Genomic DNA, 18,174 nt, shown 5'->3' on the forward strand with positions numbered 1-18,174 from the left:
TCAACCCTGCTTATCCTCATGATGACTGGATTTTAAATAGCTTAGAAATATCAGACCTTGAGAATCTCCAGCGATCCCAGCTGGAAACCATTAGCGTCGTCACTAAGGCAACGGCGCAGTGTTTGACTGCTGCTGAGCAATGCATCGTGGGTACATCTGGTTCTCAGTTCATAGCCTCGGCACGTTGGTGGGTGTGTTTCTGTTTGGGTGTGTTGACTGCATGCTTTGCAAAGATGTCAGTTCCAGGATTTATTAACCGTCACCCTGCCAACACCAAGACATTTGGAGATGGAGATAAATCAAGCGTCATAACAGATGACATGATCAGGTCTTATATATCATTGATTTATTTCTAAAATGTAAAAACAAAACATCTACATATAGCTATATATATAATACGTACATTGATTCCCAAATGAATTATAACCTAATAATGGTAATACAAAACACAAAGACGTTTTGAGAGCGTTAAACCTTTTAACTGGATTTCTTTTTGAGAGATTGGCAATGGCAGCTAACATCAATTCCTGAGTTTTGGAATCACAGCTGCTATCAATATATTTTCCTCAGAGATATGTGGCAAGGTTATTACACCCTCACCTCAAAGTAAGGTTGAGGGAAGGGCATATCAATATTTTCAAGTTGTTGTTATCGTCAGGCTCGTAGGGTAAGCCTTAACTGACATTAGCCTTAAGTCGCATTTTAAAGGGGCCCTTTTATGCTTTTGTGGGTTTTCCCTTTCCTTTGGTTTCTCTCCCCCCCTGGCCTGAAACCCCTCCATTGGACTCCTTTTTACTTCTGTAATAAAACGACATCACCGCCTAACACTCAGGCTTCTATTGGCTAGCGCTCCAACACATTGTACGTAATAGGCTAAGGGTCGGGAAATCTTTTTTTTATGTAGCGTTTAACCAATCACAGCAGAGCCAGCCAGCTACCCAATCAGAGCAGACTGGGCTCTGGTTTCAGACAGAGGGTGAAAAGAGGTGCTGCAGCACAGGCAGTATGAGACAAATAAAGAGCTTTTTGAAAATTACAGCATGGAGACAGTAGAGTCTACTGTCACAGTAGAGGCACAAAATACAAATGTGGACCTGAAAATTAGCATGAGAGAGCCTCTTTAATAAACATACTATTCAACTCTATCTCTTTCATTAACAGAATTTAAACAATAAGAACAAAGTAACACTACGAAAGAAACACTGGGTAAACCTCCTCAGTGCAAACAACAACTCAGAATGTATTACTCCAATTTCCCCACCCTTTCTTATCCCTATTGTAATTTCCTTTCTTTTCCCAATAACCTTCATCTTCTTCCAAAGCACAGAGCAGCCAGTGATATTTCACATTGGCCGTGCAGCTTTGGCCAGAATTTCATTCTTTTTACCTTTAGCCGCCAGTCAATGGCGTCGCATATTAGCATAAAACTCTTAACCTCAAATCCTGTTTGTTTTATGCTGGAAGCTTCCTCTCTCTCAGTGCAAACCAGATTAACTGAAATGAGTTTACTGGCTGCTCTGAGGTTCTGCCAGATTTAGCGACATCGACACATTAGATAAGCAAAATACAGCAGTATATCTGAAAGTGGGGTGAGAACATTTTCGTCCTGTTGTTCCAGAAATGAGTTGCTTTGTTTCCGCTCATGGTAGAAGGTGGTAACATTACTTTATGTAACATAACTCCAAGGACAAGGTTACTTTGAAACACAATAGTTTGTTTGTTTTACTGGAAATATCATAGAATGGATTTATCTATGAATTTGATCATTCGTTTCATTTTTGCGACTTAATGGCTTCCGTGTGCTAATCCTTCATTAACCTTGTGTGTGCATGTTGCGTTGAAAAGTACCACAGCCTTCAGCCTTGGCCTGTGCAGTGAGCATTCACAACGGCTGAGAACCATTAACCTGTGATGACGGGGATGGCATTGCTGGAGGAGAGCAGTCAGATGGAGCAGAGTTGATCAAATGTTGCTGAATTGTAACACTGACTTCTTATCTCAGGAGTCCAAGCCCGTACGGTGTCTTTAGACGAGCCTGCCACCCTGCCCCGCCAACGCAACACCAGCGAGGGCCAATACCACAACGGCCCTGATGAAGACCCCTCCCCCGACGTCCCGCTGCGGTCCCCCGTCCGCTGTGTTTCTCCTGAGTTTGTCAACGCCTTAGCGATGAACCCCGGAGGACGACCCAAGGAGGTAAAGAACTTTAATTTTCTAAAATGTTTCCCACATTATTTTTCTTTTTGTGTTAACGTGTTCTCGTTCCACTCCTCAGAGACACATGCACAGCTACCGCGAGGCCTTCGAAGAGATGGACGGAGGCCCCATCAGTCCTACACCCTTTGTTGGTGGTGAGGTGTTTCCCCAAACCCCTGCCTTCCCCATCTCGCCGCAAACCCCTTACTTCAACCTGTGTAAGTCCCCCCTCCGGCTGACAGGCGGCACTGTGGAGCTCAGGCTTAGTTACATTAGATATTCAAAAATTGGTATGAGTTATATGAAATCCTAAGAAAAGCTTTGATTTCATTTTTTTTTGGCTTATGAAGTAACTTTATCAACTTGTGAATGTATCTTTTTTAGGTGGAAACTCAGACATGTTCATGTTATTGAGACTTCTCTGTAGGAAAAGTCTTGAGGTTTAAAATATTCCTTGGTGGTTTCAGAGTCTTGGCAGTCGTTCATCGTCCTTTATCTTGACGTACAGTTAGTCCTTTCTTTATGTATCTCATTAAGTACCACATATTCCAAGCAGTGAAGAAATATTTCCACTATTACCTCGTCTGAATCTAACTTTCATTTCATTTGGATTGTGAATAGGCTGGATTTCAAATGATGAGTAGCGTTCTGGCCTTGTTGTTGGTTCATTAAAATGCCTTAGTGGCCAGTCTTGTAAGGAATGAAAGATAATATTTGTTAATGAGATTATTTATAGTCATTTTTCAGTCGGTGTAAATTGTATAAAACAAGAGATCATTTTTAAAGCCAAGTCAAAATGTAGCTTATTGATCACGTTTAATCTTCATCTCTCTTTTTAATCAAACATTCACAAGTTGATCTCCCCAGAAATACCAATTCAAACCCCCAGTCCCCCTCTTAGTCTTACATGCGCCCCACAGCTGAACAAGAGTCATGTATAAGGTTATGCCTCATTGGCCAACTCTACCAGTGACTTCATCCAGTCCCTCTGCCTATCCCCCCCAGGGCACACCCATAAAAAGAAGTCATAAATCCTCAAACTATATTTTTAACGCTCGCTCTGTGGCGTAACAGCACTACTTCCCCTCAAAGTGGGAACATTGTTCACGCAGTCACACTGAGCAGTCTGTTTTTCTCCGATTAGGATCTTGAATCTTGAACAGATTGAGATAAAATTATTGCATTTAGATAATCATTTTTTGAGAAAATGCAATGTTCTCGATTGTTTGTATGGACCCCAAAACCAACATATTTTTCCCAATAAGGATTGGTCATGCAGAAATTGTCAAAATGTGTTAAGGGTGCACGGTTAGCGAAGTGATTTGTGAACACTTCGCAAGATGTACTTCTAATTCCACGTGATCTTGAGTAGTGGGTCTCTCAACTCACACTCCCTAATGTTCACTTAGTCTGCCCGACACCCCCCACAACTTAATGTGGGGCATCTGCGTTGCAAGTACAAAGAATTAATTGGGATTCTTTGGTAAGTGGATGATGCACGTCTCTCTTCCGGAGTTCCTCTGTCCCACAACATCAGCCAAATGGATCCCTCATCCCCCCCTCAATGCCCCTCCCCCTATCACAGGTCTGCACCGCTTTGGCATGCAAACACCATGAGAGCAGCACCAGCAACACAACAGACACACTGTATATAAGTAAACAACCTGCCAGTTGCTCATATACATAAATAACCCCAACTTTAATGAATTGTTTATTAGCCTCAGTGTCAAAACACAGACACAAACACTTAGACCCATAAAACACAGGGACATGCTTCCAGTGTTGCAGCTGCTGCTCTCTGTGTTGCTGTTGTCATCTGTGTTTAAGTTCCTGTTGCTGCCTTGATCCATCACAACCAGCACCCTGCCTGCACCCCCCCCCCCCCCCCTGCAGTCTGAATTTGCCAGCCATGATTGTCGTGCTAGCAATTTGTGTATGTTGTCATAAGAGGTTTTAAAGTAGTAGTTTTAAATGACTAAGAATAGAAGAGAAGACTAGAGGTGAGAGACGGATCCATTAAATGTCTTCATTAAACAGATTCACAGTTTTTCATTATCAAATCTATTTATTGAATCAAACCTGAGACTCTTGTGGTAACACAATGTACTGTTGTAGCAGAGTCTGTGTTCTTCCAGGGACAGTAATCATTCTGTGGCAACATTTGATTTAAAATAGGAAAAACAAGGTTTTTGTCTGGATCATCTTGCAATGGTTTCTTTTAATTTTGGAACCAAGTGAAAAAATAGATGATACAGTGTTTCTTTTTATAATCATTTTGGCCACAAGAGGCGGTAGTGTCATAAACCCAGGGGATACAACTATTTAGATCAGACTCAGAAAATAAATTGTCAAAATGTTGTTATGATCTCTAACCTCTCAGGACTTATAGTACGTGGGCTACTGCTTATGTAGAACTAAAACTTAATGTTTTAATGTGAATGTCTGAGAAGTACAACATCCATTTTCCTGTAACATGACAGGTGACTGGGTGGTCAAATACTTTTCATTCAGTTTGACCCAGCTCTGCTTCGATCCAAGCTTGACACACACCTTATTCTACTGTTGGGAGAGTGAGGTGGTGTCACAGTGTGATAATCACATGCATGTTTTGCCCCTCCATCCGAGCATGAGCACACTGAACATGATGCTCCTGAGTGTGGAGCTGTGTTGATGCTGTATTGTCCTGAAAGCTGTTTACCTCTGCATTAGTACAGGAGTATCAAAACTTAAATGTTCAATCCTTTTGTGGTTGCGTTTACACTCTGGCATTTTTTTTAAATTAGGTTTATTTCCCCAAAATAAACAGAAAAATAACTGTTGAATCGAGTAAACAGGTATCAGCTGTCAGGACGTCAGAGATGTGTGATGCTGTGTGCTGATAAGTCTTCTCTTCTCTTCAGGTCGGTCCCCTCCTGGTCTCGCCAAAACTCCTCTGTCCGCGCTGGGCTTGAAGCCCCACAACCCTGCAGACATCCTCCTCCATCAAACAGGCTCAGGTTGGTTATAACTCTCTCTTTATTAGAGTCACACTAACTAAATCCAAGAAGTCACTGTTTTAACTAAAACAAATAATAGAGCCGGGGGCAAAACACATCAGATCTTCAGAGAGTTGAAAAATACAAAAATGAGGGATTAAAGTGGTGAATTTATTTCAGGGTGTCCGCGGGGTCTTAAAAAGTATTAAAAGTTGATAAATCAATTTAGCGAAAATGAAGGCTATTAAAAAGTATTAAACGGCATTTCCCAAGGTATTACATTTTGTAGCTTGTTTTCAATAAGTATATACATTTTCCAAAGAGGTTGTATTCTACAGTCTGCCTGAATGTAATCATTGCGTAGGTGTGTAGTGTGATTCTGTGTAGTTTATTTTTGGCATCCCGTTGGATTTGACGACATCTGAACAGGAAAACAGCTCACTGCTTGATAGCGCGCGAAGGTCTGTTTACGCCGGTTGTTAAAGAACATTGTTATGGGGAAATGCAAGTCTGCAACCAAATGGTTTGAAGATAAGGAGGAAGGACAATCAATACTGTATATAGTCAATGTGAGGTAAAGTGTGTCTCCAATGTAACCGGTTAAAACTCCAAGCGGCGATGAGGTCTTAAAATGTATGGAAAGGGTCTTAAAAAGGTCTTAAGAGGTATTACATTTGACTTCAGGATTCCTGAATATACCCTGTACTATGATACAATTCCTTTATTCACTGAGATTACAAAGTCTTAAATTCTCTGAGATGAAAGTAAAGAAAATCTTTAAAAACAGTGTATTTTTGTCAGGGAACTACAAAAACGGTGTGTTATCTCAGAAAACTCAGCATTTTTTTCGGAAAAAATATATAAATCTAAATGTATTATTTGTGTATGTTATCTCATAGGATTCCCCTTTGAACACTTTACGCCAAGCAGCTAGCCTACCAAAATTGACAAGCTTTTCTCAAAAATCTAAAATGTTTTGAGTGAAGCTGAAGGTTCAATAGTAAAACTTAAAAGCGAGTAATATTCCTCATGAGTTTCTTTGAATTGAGTCATACACACACACACTACTAATCAAAAAGAACCATTATAGCAGAGATACATTTCGGACTCCCTTGCTGTAGCTGTTCCTTTAAATTACTCTATTTTTCTGGATTATCTCAAACGATGCCCCACAGATGATGAGAGCATTGAGGGGGAGGAAGGTAAGATGCTGCTCTAATGCCACAGATCATCATCCACATTCAACGTTTGAATCTCCTCCATCCCATTACTCTCAGTATTGCTTGGTAGAACTGTTTTAAAAACCATCTCCATTTCCTTTCTGGAAAAGTCACAACCACTCTCATGGCAGCAGACCATAAAACATATTATTTCCATCTTGTGCCATTCAGTTTTCACAGTTTTTCTTTTTTTGGGGGGCATAAGATCACTGTCACCCAACTACAGTGCTAAAGGGAATAACATAAAAGTGCAGTAAAGCTGAAGTAAAGGTCATTTTTGGCTCACAAAGACTTTTTGTCTCTCACGCAGCACCAAGAAGCTATGTGGAGTCTGTGGCGATGTCGGCATCAACAGGCGGAGAGCAGCCGTCACCTCGGAGCCTCAGCCCCCCCGGAGAGACTGCAGCCCAGCAGAGAAGCCCCTCCACCCACTCACTGAACCCCCCTCCGTCCAGCAGCAGCCCCATCCAGATCTCACAGAGGTCAGTCAGACACATTATGCTCGTTCACTCTTCGATGCAATATGGATGCTAGACAAGAATGTTGTGATTTTTATTAAAAAAAAATAAACAAAGGTATAGATGTAATAATGTTAAATGTCTACTTCTCCTTAAAATGTTCACTTGTATGTAAGTTATCAAACCCACTCAACTTATCTTCAAATTTAGAAAAAAATAATTATATTGCCCTGGAACAAAAAAAAAAAGAAATCAGTCAAACCTTACTATTTAAAACCCTTTGGCTTCTTCCTTTACCCTTGAGGCATGCACGAAAAACTAAGTTTTTTCAAGAATTCATGATAGCATGGTGTGATTTATTGACGGACAAATGGTCTTTTTGGGAGGAATACATTCCTTTAATGTTTGATGTCTGCCAATTCATGCATCTAAATGAACACTTTGGTGAATGTCAAACTCCTTGGCTTAATAAGCATATCCCATTCCCTTGCAGTGATCACCTCTTAGTAGAGAGCAGCGTTAGCACTCCGTCCTACCCCACTACTGATTCCGGCTTCCGCTCCAAGGCTACAGAGAGCGCCTACCCCACTCCCACCCCCTCATACCAAACCCCCACCTCTTCCTACCTGAATTCCAGCTCTCCGACCTCTTCCTACCTTGGCACTGCAACCCCTACACAATCCTACCATGGCGCCAACACCCTACTGGGGAGCTACGTGTCCTCAGACCCCAGCCCCCCCGCCTCAGAACCCTCCCTCAGCCATGGAAGCCCCCATGCACAGCACAGGAACGCCCTCATTGGCTCCCCTTACAACCCCCTCCTCCAGCAGCACTCATATCCTTATCAGGACGCTTCCATCGTAGTCCAGCAAACATCCCCGGCTAAAGGCTTTGATGTGGGGATGGTGGGCCTCAGTGGAAGTCCCATCCTGGGGGGTCGTCTGGCGCAGGGGGCTCAGAGCAGCCCGGTCCTCACCAGACAGGCCTCGTTGGGTCAGGGGTCCCAGCAGAGCCCGGTCCTCGGCAGACAGCCGTCCCTTGGCCAACCCATGCAAGGTAGCCCCGTGCTAAGTCGACAACCATCCATCACCCAAGGGAGTCCAATTTTGGGGCGTCACCCGTCTGTATCGCAGGTCTCCCAGAGGAGCCCCAGTCTGGACCGTCACCCCATGCACAGCGGGTACACCACCCCAGATGAGAGGCACGGGAACCTGTCACGGCAAAGCAGCTCCTCGGGGTACCAGGGACCGCCCACGCCTTCTTTCCCAATCTCATCCGCAGGCTACCAGGAGGGGGGCATGATGGGGATGGGGGTAGGGTTCCGGCAGGGCAGCCCATCTCCAGGGTTCCAGCCCCAGCTTCCAGAGAAGCGGCGCATGTCGAGCGGCGACAGACCCAACGGAGCGCAGTCCTACGGCACGCTGAATGGGAAGATAATGTCCCCAATGAGTGGAGGAAACAATCCCGGCTACTTCCACACCCTCTCTGACTTCTCGAGGTTCAACATGCCCGGTAAGGACATTACTTATTTTAGAGAGACGTGACGTTTTGGAGTTCTTGTCTGTTTACTTCTTTCATTTTGTTTCTGTGACATTATTTTGGTTTCCGTTGCAGATGGCAGTCCCGAGAGCAGGCTGAATGTCAAGTTTGTCCAAGACACGTCCAAGTTCTGGTACAAGCCAGACATTTCCAGGGAGCAAGGTAAGATGCTGAAAAACGTTCTCCCTTAACTGACCTTTAGACAATTATTGCAAAAATGTTTGCCCTTTTAAATTCTACTTCCTAATGCCAGGTTCCTTCGGCAGTTAAGTGTATACCAGTTTGTCAAAGAATGTTGATATTATATTGGATGTTTCCTCCTAAGACCTAGTTGTTGGTGAATAAGATGATTAGGGACATTCAGGGAATATGAAAAAATCAAAACCCCTATTTGCTTCCAAAGCGGAACACTTACAGCATGCAACTGTGTTCAGTGACTGCTACATTTGCTGGCTGAAGTGCAAAAGGAATGTGTATTTAGTAGGGATGTAACGATACCAAAAACTCACGGTACGATAATATCGCGATAACAAGTCCACGGTACGGTATTTACTGCGATATTGAATAATACATTTAAAAAAAAAATTCAATAAAAAAAGGTTTTACTCGGAAAATGTTTCTTTATTAAATAATAAATCGGATTTGTACAGCGTTTTACTAGGATAGCAGTATTTTAAAGTGTCAAAAACAAAGTGACAGTAACAAACTGGAACAAGAAAACCAGTGTTTTTGTACCTACTAGTACTACCAAACAAAGTAGGCATTTTCTTTATGCCACTGCATCTCACAAATAAACAAGGACATTTAATAATCAGACCCCGCAATAAAATAAATCAAGTTTCACTTTAGTTTTTCAAGTAACTCAACTCAAACTCACTAGTCACTCACTCAGCATCATCAGACAGGTTTTTAGGAATATGAGAATGTCCACATTTCCAGGTATTTATAAGCTGGGATGTTTGGGGATTTACAATATCCCCTGCTCTGGAAAAAAGTCTCGCTTGATACTGATGTTGCTGGGACAGCAGTGGTCGCGTTAACCGAATATTTTATTTAACAATGACGGAAAAATCTGAAAGCAGTCTGTCATTTTGACAGATTAGAACAAACTCGGAGCAGCGCCAACATTTCCCTGCAGCGAGGCTCTGGTGTTATGCCGTGTTATGCATGCCCTCCAAAAGGAAATGATATAGTCAGGGCCGCCCCTCCCTACAGACCAATCACGCAGGCTGCATGGGGCCCCGCCTTCCGCAGGGGGCCCCGCCCAGAGGGCCTCAGTAGCTGTGCGCAGTTCTCCGCTCAGTTCTCCGCTCAGTTCTCCGCTCAGTTCTCCGCGCACCCCCCGCGAGAGTGAGAGAGAGGTAACAAGGGGAGCACGTCTGTAACCCGAGACTGTTGCAACGAATCGACATCTGACCAATCACGGCTTTGATACGGCCACTAGTGCAGGTAAAGAGATGTCGGTGAAAATACAGTTTCAGTCCGGCGCAAGCAAGAGGGGAAAAAAACAAAACATGAAGAAACTAGAGCATCACTCGAAGGTGGGTTATTGTATGAGTCAAATGTACAACTTGCGAATGTTGTGTAATTCAAATTGCCAATTGCCATATTAAAACATAAGCTAAAATTCACGACATGAAGAAGGCGGTCTCTGCATAGCATATAGGCTAATGGAGATGCAGTTAATTCCAGCATTCTTTATTTAACATTCATTCAAGTATGTTATGCCTTTATCTGCTAATGTACAGGAGGAAGAGCGATAAACTGTCTGTCTAGTTGGCTTACATAACAGTTAAAGTTTACAGCCTAAAAAACATGCAGCATTTTTTCCCCTTTTATTCATTTTTATGTCAATTTGCACATTTCATGGTGATGCTCAGCCTCTCCCCTTAACTCCTAACAGTCATCATCATGTCAACCACAACACAGAGAAATACTGATAGAAATGTGTGTTGATGTTGATATATTGCTGACAGAGGGAACTACATTTGAATACAGATTTAAGAAATATCAGTTTTGAGCATGTCATAAGCATGTTTTGTCTTGACTATATTACAACTATATTATAATAATATAATATAGTATTTACATTATTGAATTGATTATGATTATTATTATTAGTAGAAGTAGTTTATTTGCATTAATTATATTTTAATCTTTTTGAGGCTAGTATTTGGCAGGAAATGCAGACGTATTCACCTGTAAACGCATACTAAACGACATACATGCATATTTACCATTTACCTCACTGCATAAAAAAGTAACTGTGTTGATAATAATAATAATAAACAGGAATTATATTTGCAAAGTAGCCTACTTTGTTTCCAAAAAAAAATGTTTCACTCCTGTCGGTTGTGGGGGGGGGGGGGGGGGGGGGGGGCCTCATCTCACAATGTCGCTTGGGGCCCGAAACTATATCCAGGGGCGGCCCTGGATATAGTTTCCAAACCGTACTTTGCCGTACAGATCAATACATGTCTGGGAGGTTTTGCTTTACGCTGGACGGAGAGATATGCTTTGGCCATGGGTGACAGCAGTGGGTCAAACTGTGCATTGTCTCTCCACCACTTCAAAAACAATACCTTTTTTGCCAAGAAGGTGATATAAATATACTGCTGGTACTTGTCAATGTCTCTAGGTGTGTAAATGTAGCCCTGTAAATGCGATGTCCTTTTGTGTTCTGTTGTTTTATGTTCATGTTGTAACCTACTTGCTGCCATGTTGGACAGGTCTCTCTTGAAAAAGAGATTGATGATCTCAATGGGACCACCTGATTAAATAAAGGTTTAAAACAAAAAAAAGTGTTTAAAAAAAAAAATCTTTTTTTTAAATCGCGGTATTAGTTTATTTACCGCGATGTTCGGTATAATAAATAATAATAATAGATTTAATTTGTTAGCGCTTTTACAGGTGCTCAAAGACGCTTTACAGATAATAGTGAAGAGAAAAGAAAAGAGAAGAAAGGAACAACAAATACATATATAGTTAAAGTTAAAGTCCAATAATACAAAAACAATCACACATGAAAAGCCAGATTGAAGAGGTGAGTTTTTGTGAGTTTTTTGAAGGTGGTGAGGTCGGTGCAGTCTCTGATGGGTTGTGGGAGTGAGTTCCAGAGGGAGGGGGCAGCGACGGAGAAGGCTCTGTCCCCCCAGGCCCGGTGATTAGTGCGGGTGGGGATGGATAGGAGGTTGGCTTCTGATGAGTGGAGGCAGCGGGAAGGGGTGTGGTGGTGCAGCAAGTCTGTGAGGTAGGGGGGGGGCTGGTTGTTGAGGGCTTTGTAAGAAATGAGGAGGACTTTGAAGTGGATTCTTTGACGGACGGGGAGCCAGTGGAGGTTCTGGAGGATGGGAGTGATGTGGTCTCGGGAGCGGGTGTGGGTGAGGAGGCGGGCAGCAGAGTTCTGGATATGTTGGAGTTTATTGAGGAGGTTGGATGGTATGCCATAGAGGATGCTATTGCAGTAGTCGAGTCGTGATGTGATGAATGCATGAATCAGGTTTTCAGCAGCAGAGGACGAGAGTGATGGGCGGAGACGGGCAATGTTTTTGAGGTGGAAAAAGGCGGTCCTGGTGATGTGATTTATGTGGTGGTTGAATTTGAGCTAACTGTTGAAAATGACTCCGAGGTTGCGGATGTGAGGGGGGGAGATAGAGTGTGGCTGTCAATGGTGAAGTTGAAATTCTGTATCTCTTTGATACGGGATGGGGGGCCGATGATGATGATGTCTGATTTGGCACTGTTCAGTTGGAGATAGTTTGTTTGCATCCATGCTTTTATTTCTGAGAGACAGTTGGTGAGAGTGGAGTGTGTTGTGGGGGTGATGGTTTTTGTTGAGATATAAAGTTGGATGTCATCGGCGTAGCAGTGAAATTGAAGGTTGCGGCGACAAATTATTTTGCCAAGGGGGAGCATGTAAAGGACGAAGAGGAGGGGGCCAAGCACCGAACCCTGGGGAACGCCTTGGGACAGAGGAGCAGTGGAGGAGGTGCAGTTGTTTATGTTGATAAACTGATAAACTGATAAACTGGTATATCGTTACATCCCTAGCAGGGACGTGCACAGGTACGGGCTAATGTTGCCCGGGCAACGGCCCGTTTGGCCTTTTTGGCTGACCTGCCCCTTTGGAGAGAGCGAGAGTTTGTTTTTCTTTTTTCTGTTCATGTGCCGAATCAACATGATAAGCCCACAATTAGTATTGTAGCGTCTCGCTGCGGGAAACACACTTTGTTAGCGCTCTCATCTGCCGGTGCGTTAAGACCACCTCAGTGTCGGATTTTGGAAACTTGATTTTGAGTTGTCTCATGGCAGTTAGGGTATAAGGGACAAACCAGGGGACTTTACTTCCTCTTGATACCGTCGGTTATTTACAAAAAAACAACTAAATATACCCTACTTGTTGCTATTGTGCTTCTGTCTTTCTCTGTCTTTTCATCTGTAAACTCCCTCAACGCTCGCTCTCTTTTCTTGATCACCCTCTCACGGGTGAACAGTTCACTGTCATGCTTCATTGTAGGATTTCTGCCATGTCTCTACCACTTTAGTTTGACCATCTCTGTTATTAAGTTATGGAATACTAAATAAATAAGTAATTAGATACCTTTCCGTTACTGGCTACGCTCATAAAGAATGATAAGAACAAGAATAATGCGTATTGAACTGGTTTCATTAATTAGTGAGTTTATTTAAGGTAATTAGTTAGAGGCCCTATTTTATCAGTATGTCTGGACTGCACAGCAGTTACAATGGTCAAACTACATTAGAACAGAATTGTCCCCATTTTGTCTTTAATAGTTACTAACATTAGACTTTTTTGATGAGATATGGACCGCAAAAAAAAAAATGTCAATGGTTTTCATTTTTAAAATCAAGTTACCGAATGCAAGTAGTCGCTTTAGCTTATTTTGTTATAAGATGTGAATTACTGTTCAATTTAGTTGATGCAATAATAGTTTGGTTTCTTTTACATTAAAAATAAGTTACAATTTTCAAAAGGTCTTGTGTTTTTTATCGGGGGGTGGCCTTTTTTCCAGTTTAGAGCAATAGCCCCTCCAAATGTCTGTGCGCGTCCCTGATCCCTAGTATTTAGCAATATTTCAGCTGGAATATGTTATTTTTGGAACATACAACTCATAGAAATGGACATTGGAGAAGTGGATTATGCTGAGGGAGTGCTTTGCAAGATTTGACTGGACGTTCTTTGATGTACTTTTTCAAAAAGTGGAACTACTTACTGTAAGTCCCCATTGTTACTGGTGGAGTCATTTAAAATGTGGTTGGGGTGATTGAACTTTTATGCATTTGTTAAATTCAAAATCATGGCGTTACATTTCACAAAAACAAGTACTGGAATTATCCCTTTTCACAAATGCATGACCAAACAGACACAATAATTAATATGCATGGCAAATAAAAATACACATTATGCATATACTGGTAAATAAACATGTGTGTGCTTGGTCGTAAGGTCAGCTTTGGCTGCACCATCAATACCAAACCTGCATTTGCTCATGGTCATATTGTATCATATCATGCTAAATTCAAGCACATGCTCAAATGAAGTGACATCATACACACACACACACACACACACACGCATGCACGCACACACACACACACACACACAAACACACACACACACACACACACACACACACACACACACACACACACATACACACATATACGTATACAGAGTTTATACTTAGTGCCGTGCACTCCCAGAGGAAGCCACACCATATGTAGTGAATTAGGGAACATCTGCCTGTGTTGCTCATGGCATCCATCTTCCTTCCTTAAACTCTCACATGTGGACAGGCATTGAACTATAATTGATCAAAACTCTTCTCCTTGAAAGATAGCATGTCTGAAACAAAGGGTCTTGTTAAATGTTGTAGTTTTAATGAGATCCAGACAGACAGCAATGTTTCTAACAACGAATCAGGACTTAAGCTTTTGCTTTTGGTCGTTACTTAAACGTGATGCTTTACCATTACCATTATCCCCTACATACACTGATCTTATGTGATGTTATTAAGCTCTAAGCTAACTTAGACACACTACATCAGAAAAGCAACCATCACACTGTACTAAGGCACAGCCGTGCTAAATGCTTACAATGCATTATGTTAGTTTAATGCTTAAAATGACAATGCTAACATTCTCATGTTTGGCAGATATTGTGTCCACAGCGGTCACCATTTTAGTGTTGTGTAATAGTATTCAATCATTTTCTAATTGGAATCAAACATTGAGTATAGATGAGGAATGGGAAGGTGTTTGATATTGGAAGAATTACATTTTTGATTGCAGTAGATGGAACATAAGAGATCACCATAGTTATACCAATTGTTCTCAATCCATCTCGTTGTTAAGACATTTCCCTTTAAACCCAAATGACAACCAAGGTCAGGGGGTCAAGTTAACAGGATTTATTGTCTTTAGACCGTGAACATCTGTACAATATTTGTCCAGGCAATTCATCTGACAGTTGTTGAGATGTATATGTTGTGATTTAGGGTTGTCTCTCTGTCCCATTCTTGTGAATGCAATATGTTGAGAAGGCTAAGCAGATTCTATGACTGGCCGTACAGGCCGTAATTCATACTGGTCCTCTCACACACATACATTCTCCTTTTACATACATATATGTTCACTCTTACACACATACATTCTCCTTTTACATGCATACATTTTCACTGAATTCCCTGTTACAGCGATTGGCCTGCTGAGAGAGATGGAGCCAGGAGCCTTCGTTATTCGGGACAGTCACTCGTTCAGGGGGGCTTACGGCTTGGCCATGAAGGTGGCCTCCCCTCCCCCCACAGTGCATCAGAACAAGAAAAGTAAGAGGCAGGATGAAGCATAACATTTATAAAGTACTAATGCAACAAGTATTTATCAAAGATGTGAAGTGATGTCTGCATGTGACTCAGCTGTGTTTCCCGCTCTTTTGTTGCAGGTGACGTCAACAACGAGCTGGTCAGACACTTCCTGATTGAGAGCAGCCCTAAAGGAGTGAAGCTGAAGGGTTGTCCCAACGAGCCGTACTTTGGTCAGTGGAATCCTCAATCCTCCCTGAAATACACTTTTACATTCACACTGATTAAAAGTGTAACACTAGTAGTGCTCCTTTTCTGCATGTCCTTCTGAGTTCCAAAACATGGAATCCTACAATAAGAACAGTATTTAGTGATCCAACTCATGTTTACTTCAACCCAAAACTCAATTCATCACTATTTTCCTTGTGTAAAGTTTCAGTTTGGATTATTGATGTTAATACTAAAAGAATGATGGTGTGCTTTTTTCTAACTTACAAAGAGTTTATTTTTCTTACCATTGTTAATCAAAGAAGCCATATTAACCAAATCCATTGATCCTAAAAAGTTGAATTGTGGAAAGAGGAAGAGGAAGTGTTTTGTAGCTGTATTGCTTGTCTGTGACGGTGTCCTGTGTCTGTTTGACAGGCTGTCTGTCTGCCCTGGTCTACCAGCATGCCATCACACCGCTGGCCCTACCCTGCAAGCTACTTATCCCAACCACAGGTCTGTTGCTCCAAATGTGTTCAGAAAGGTTCATGCATTTTCAATTGATGCTTTGCTGTGAGTGTGAGGTAGACTTTGAACACATTATGTAAACAGGATTTCTTCAACAAACGTATATAACAGAAGTTACACAAAGTAAATGGTTAGGATTATACAAAAGCCATGAGAGGAGAGTGAGAAACGTACATTTGGTGTTCCATTTTCTAACTCTAATGTAACATTTTGGGTAGTGATTATTTTGGTTGTTTTGACCACGACCAGTTCTGTTTGTTATACTTATTTTTGTCACAAGAGGCTGAAGAGCACCAAGACCCCATGTTCTAAATAGGACTAAGAGCATAATGATTTATTCCAGTTGAGTTTCATTTGGCCCTTCATACTTAAGCTCACCTGGAACAATATATTATTGATTTCAGAATGGGATGTGGTGCACTTCAGCCTCTAACAGGAAGGATCATTACAGCAACACTTGGATTGAAGATTCCTACAAAGATGCTGCCATTTCTGTTAAACGTTATTGCTTTCTATCCCCCAATTTCCCGATTTAACAATAATATGGAATTTACTAAGATTTTTCTGGCAAAACCATTTTGGAATGGGAGGGATGAAACCCTCTTTAATGGTCACACATGCAGGGCACACAGCACACACAGTGAAATTTGGCCTCTGCATTTAACCCATCCTAGTACCAGGAGTCTAGTACTAGGAGCAGTGGGCAGCTATTGTACAGCGCCCGGGGAGCAATGGGAGTGGGGGGGGGAAGGGGGTTGTCCGGTGCCTTGCTCAAGGGCACCACGGCAGGGCAGGAGGTGAACTCCCTCCCCAAGTAGCAGTCCACACTCCATATTTAGGTCTGCAGGTCCGTTTCAAAACCAAAACAGAAAATCACCGGTTTAGTTTACATTCACTTGTGATAATAACACGGGAGAAATGAGCGGAAAGCTCTCTCTCTCTCTCTCTCTCTCTCTCTCTCTCTCTCTCTCGCTCTCTCTCTGATCCAGTAATGAGTGACCCGACAGTGAAGAATAAACATATTTATAACTAGTTTAGATAAAATAGCTAAGTGTGTAAGGTCTAACTCTTAGTGTGTATTTTGCTCCGCTCACCAGTCCGTCACAGCGGGTGGAGCTGCAGGATTTCTGCTTCACACACGTTGCATACCGCTATTTTATTGTCTTTTTCGGACACCTTAAAATACTGTCAGACCGGTGAAGGCATTTTGGCGGGCTTGTTTTGCCGCGCACTGAGAAAAGTGTCATGTATTTTACGATAACGATCAGCGGGCGATCGATCGGAGCATCCCTACTCCAAACCCAACAGGAGCCCTTATTGCAACTCAGTACATTTTTGGTAACTTTGTTGTATTATTTTACTTTTTTAGATCTCCTTGAGGAGGTGCCAGAAGTCGCTGCACCGAATCCTCTGGCTGAGAGGTTGAAACAAGGAGCAGGTAAAACATAATCTCACTTTCATTCATTCTCATTTCTTAAAGCCAACCCAGCTTTGAGATTCTAGGACATTAATAATGAAGTTATCATCATCCTATGCACTTGTTCTGACAACATGACATCCTTGTTATCCCAGTGCAGAGGGCCCCTGCTGATGCCCATGGTAAACCCTGTGCACTTTTATTCAGAAACCTACATCTGGAATGTGCACCCTCTATGTTTGTACGTGGATGTTTAACCTGCACAAACCAAGATAAATTATAAATGGCTTCCATTTGACGGATTGTGTCTGTTAACAGCTTCTTGTCTGTCAGAGGCAGAATGTTTTTTGTGGAATGACTTCTATGGATTATTTTCTAAAACTGTTTGATTCCAGCTTTCTTCCAGACAGCATGTTCTCAAATAAGAGGAAATACATATGTTTGCATGAATAGGTGAACATAGGCATTTTGAGCAGAATTCAAAACTAGTGTGTTATATGTTTCCTTGTTTTAAGCCTTTACTTTGACATTTCTTGTTGCCTGACCAAGACATTTGCTCTCTTCCCAGCATGCAACGTGCTCTACATCAACTCAGTAGACATGGAGTCCCTGACAGGCCCTCAGGCTGTTGCCAAAGCCATATCTGAGACACTGGCTGCCACCTCCCCAGCTGCTGCCACCGTGGTGCACTTCAAGGTGTCTTCACAAGGCATCACATTGACCGACAACCAGAGGAAGTAAGTCTGGATTCCACCTGTCTGTCTACTGTTAAACAATGTTTAAAGAATGACTCAAGATCTACATTGCATGACA

General features: G+C 42.2%; 1 protein-coding gene across 15 annotated transcripts in view; it reads left to right on the forward strand.

Annotated features, from left to right (window-relative positions):
* The window catches only part of tns1b (tensin 1b), a 281,948-nt gene that overhangs the window by 250,820 nt on the left and 12,954 nt on the right, over positions 1-18,174 (forward strand). For 11 of the 15 annotated variants that reach the window (XM_079664776.1, XM_079664769.1, XM_079664780.1 and 8 more), the window contains 12 exons: positions 2,003-2,196; positions 2,276-2,414; positions 5,097-5,192; positions 6,702-6,873; positions 7,343-8,361; positions 8,464-8,550; positions 15,105-15,233; positions 15,350-15,442; positions 15,855-15,932; positions 17,314-17,382; positions 17,517-17,543; positions 17,930-18,098. In XM_079664776.1, the coding sequence (XP_079520902.1) occupies positions 2,003-2,196; positions 2,276-2,414; positions 5,097-5,192; positions 6,702-6,873; positions 7,343-8,361; positions 8,464-8,550; positions 15,105-15,233; positions 15,350-15,442; positions 15,855-15,932; positions 17,314-17,382; positions 17,517-17,543; positions 17,930-18,098 (2,272 nt within the window). The remainder of the gene's footprint in view (positions 1-2,002; positions 2,197-2,275; positions 2,415-5,096; positions 5,193-6,701; positions 6,874-7,342; positions 8,362-8,463; positions 8,551-15,104; positions 15,234-15,349; positions 15,443-15,854; positions 15,933-17,313; positions 17,383-17,516; positions 17,544-17,929; positions 18,099-18,174) is intronic. The other 4 variants (XM_079664775.1, XM_079664779.1, XM_079664770.1 and 1 more) reach the window with 2 other exon arrangements.

This window comes from Notothenia rossii (genome assembly GCF_949606895.1).
Source record: "Notothenia rossii genome assembly, chromosome: 2".
NCBI classification, from domain to species: Eukaryota; Metazoa; Chordata; class Actinopteri; order Perciformes; family Nototheniidae; genus Notothenia; species Notothenia rossii.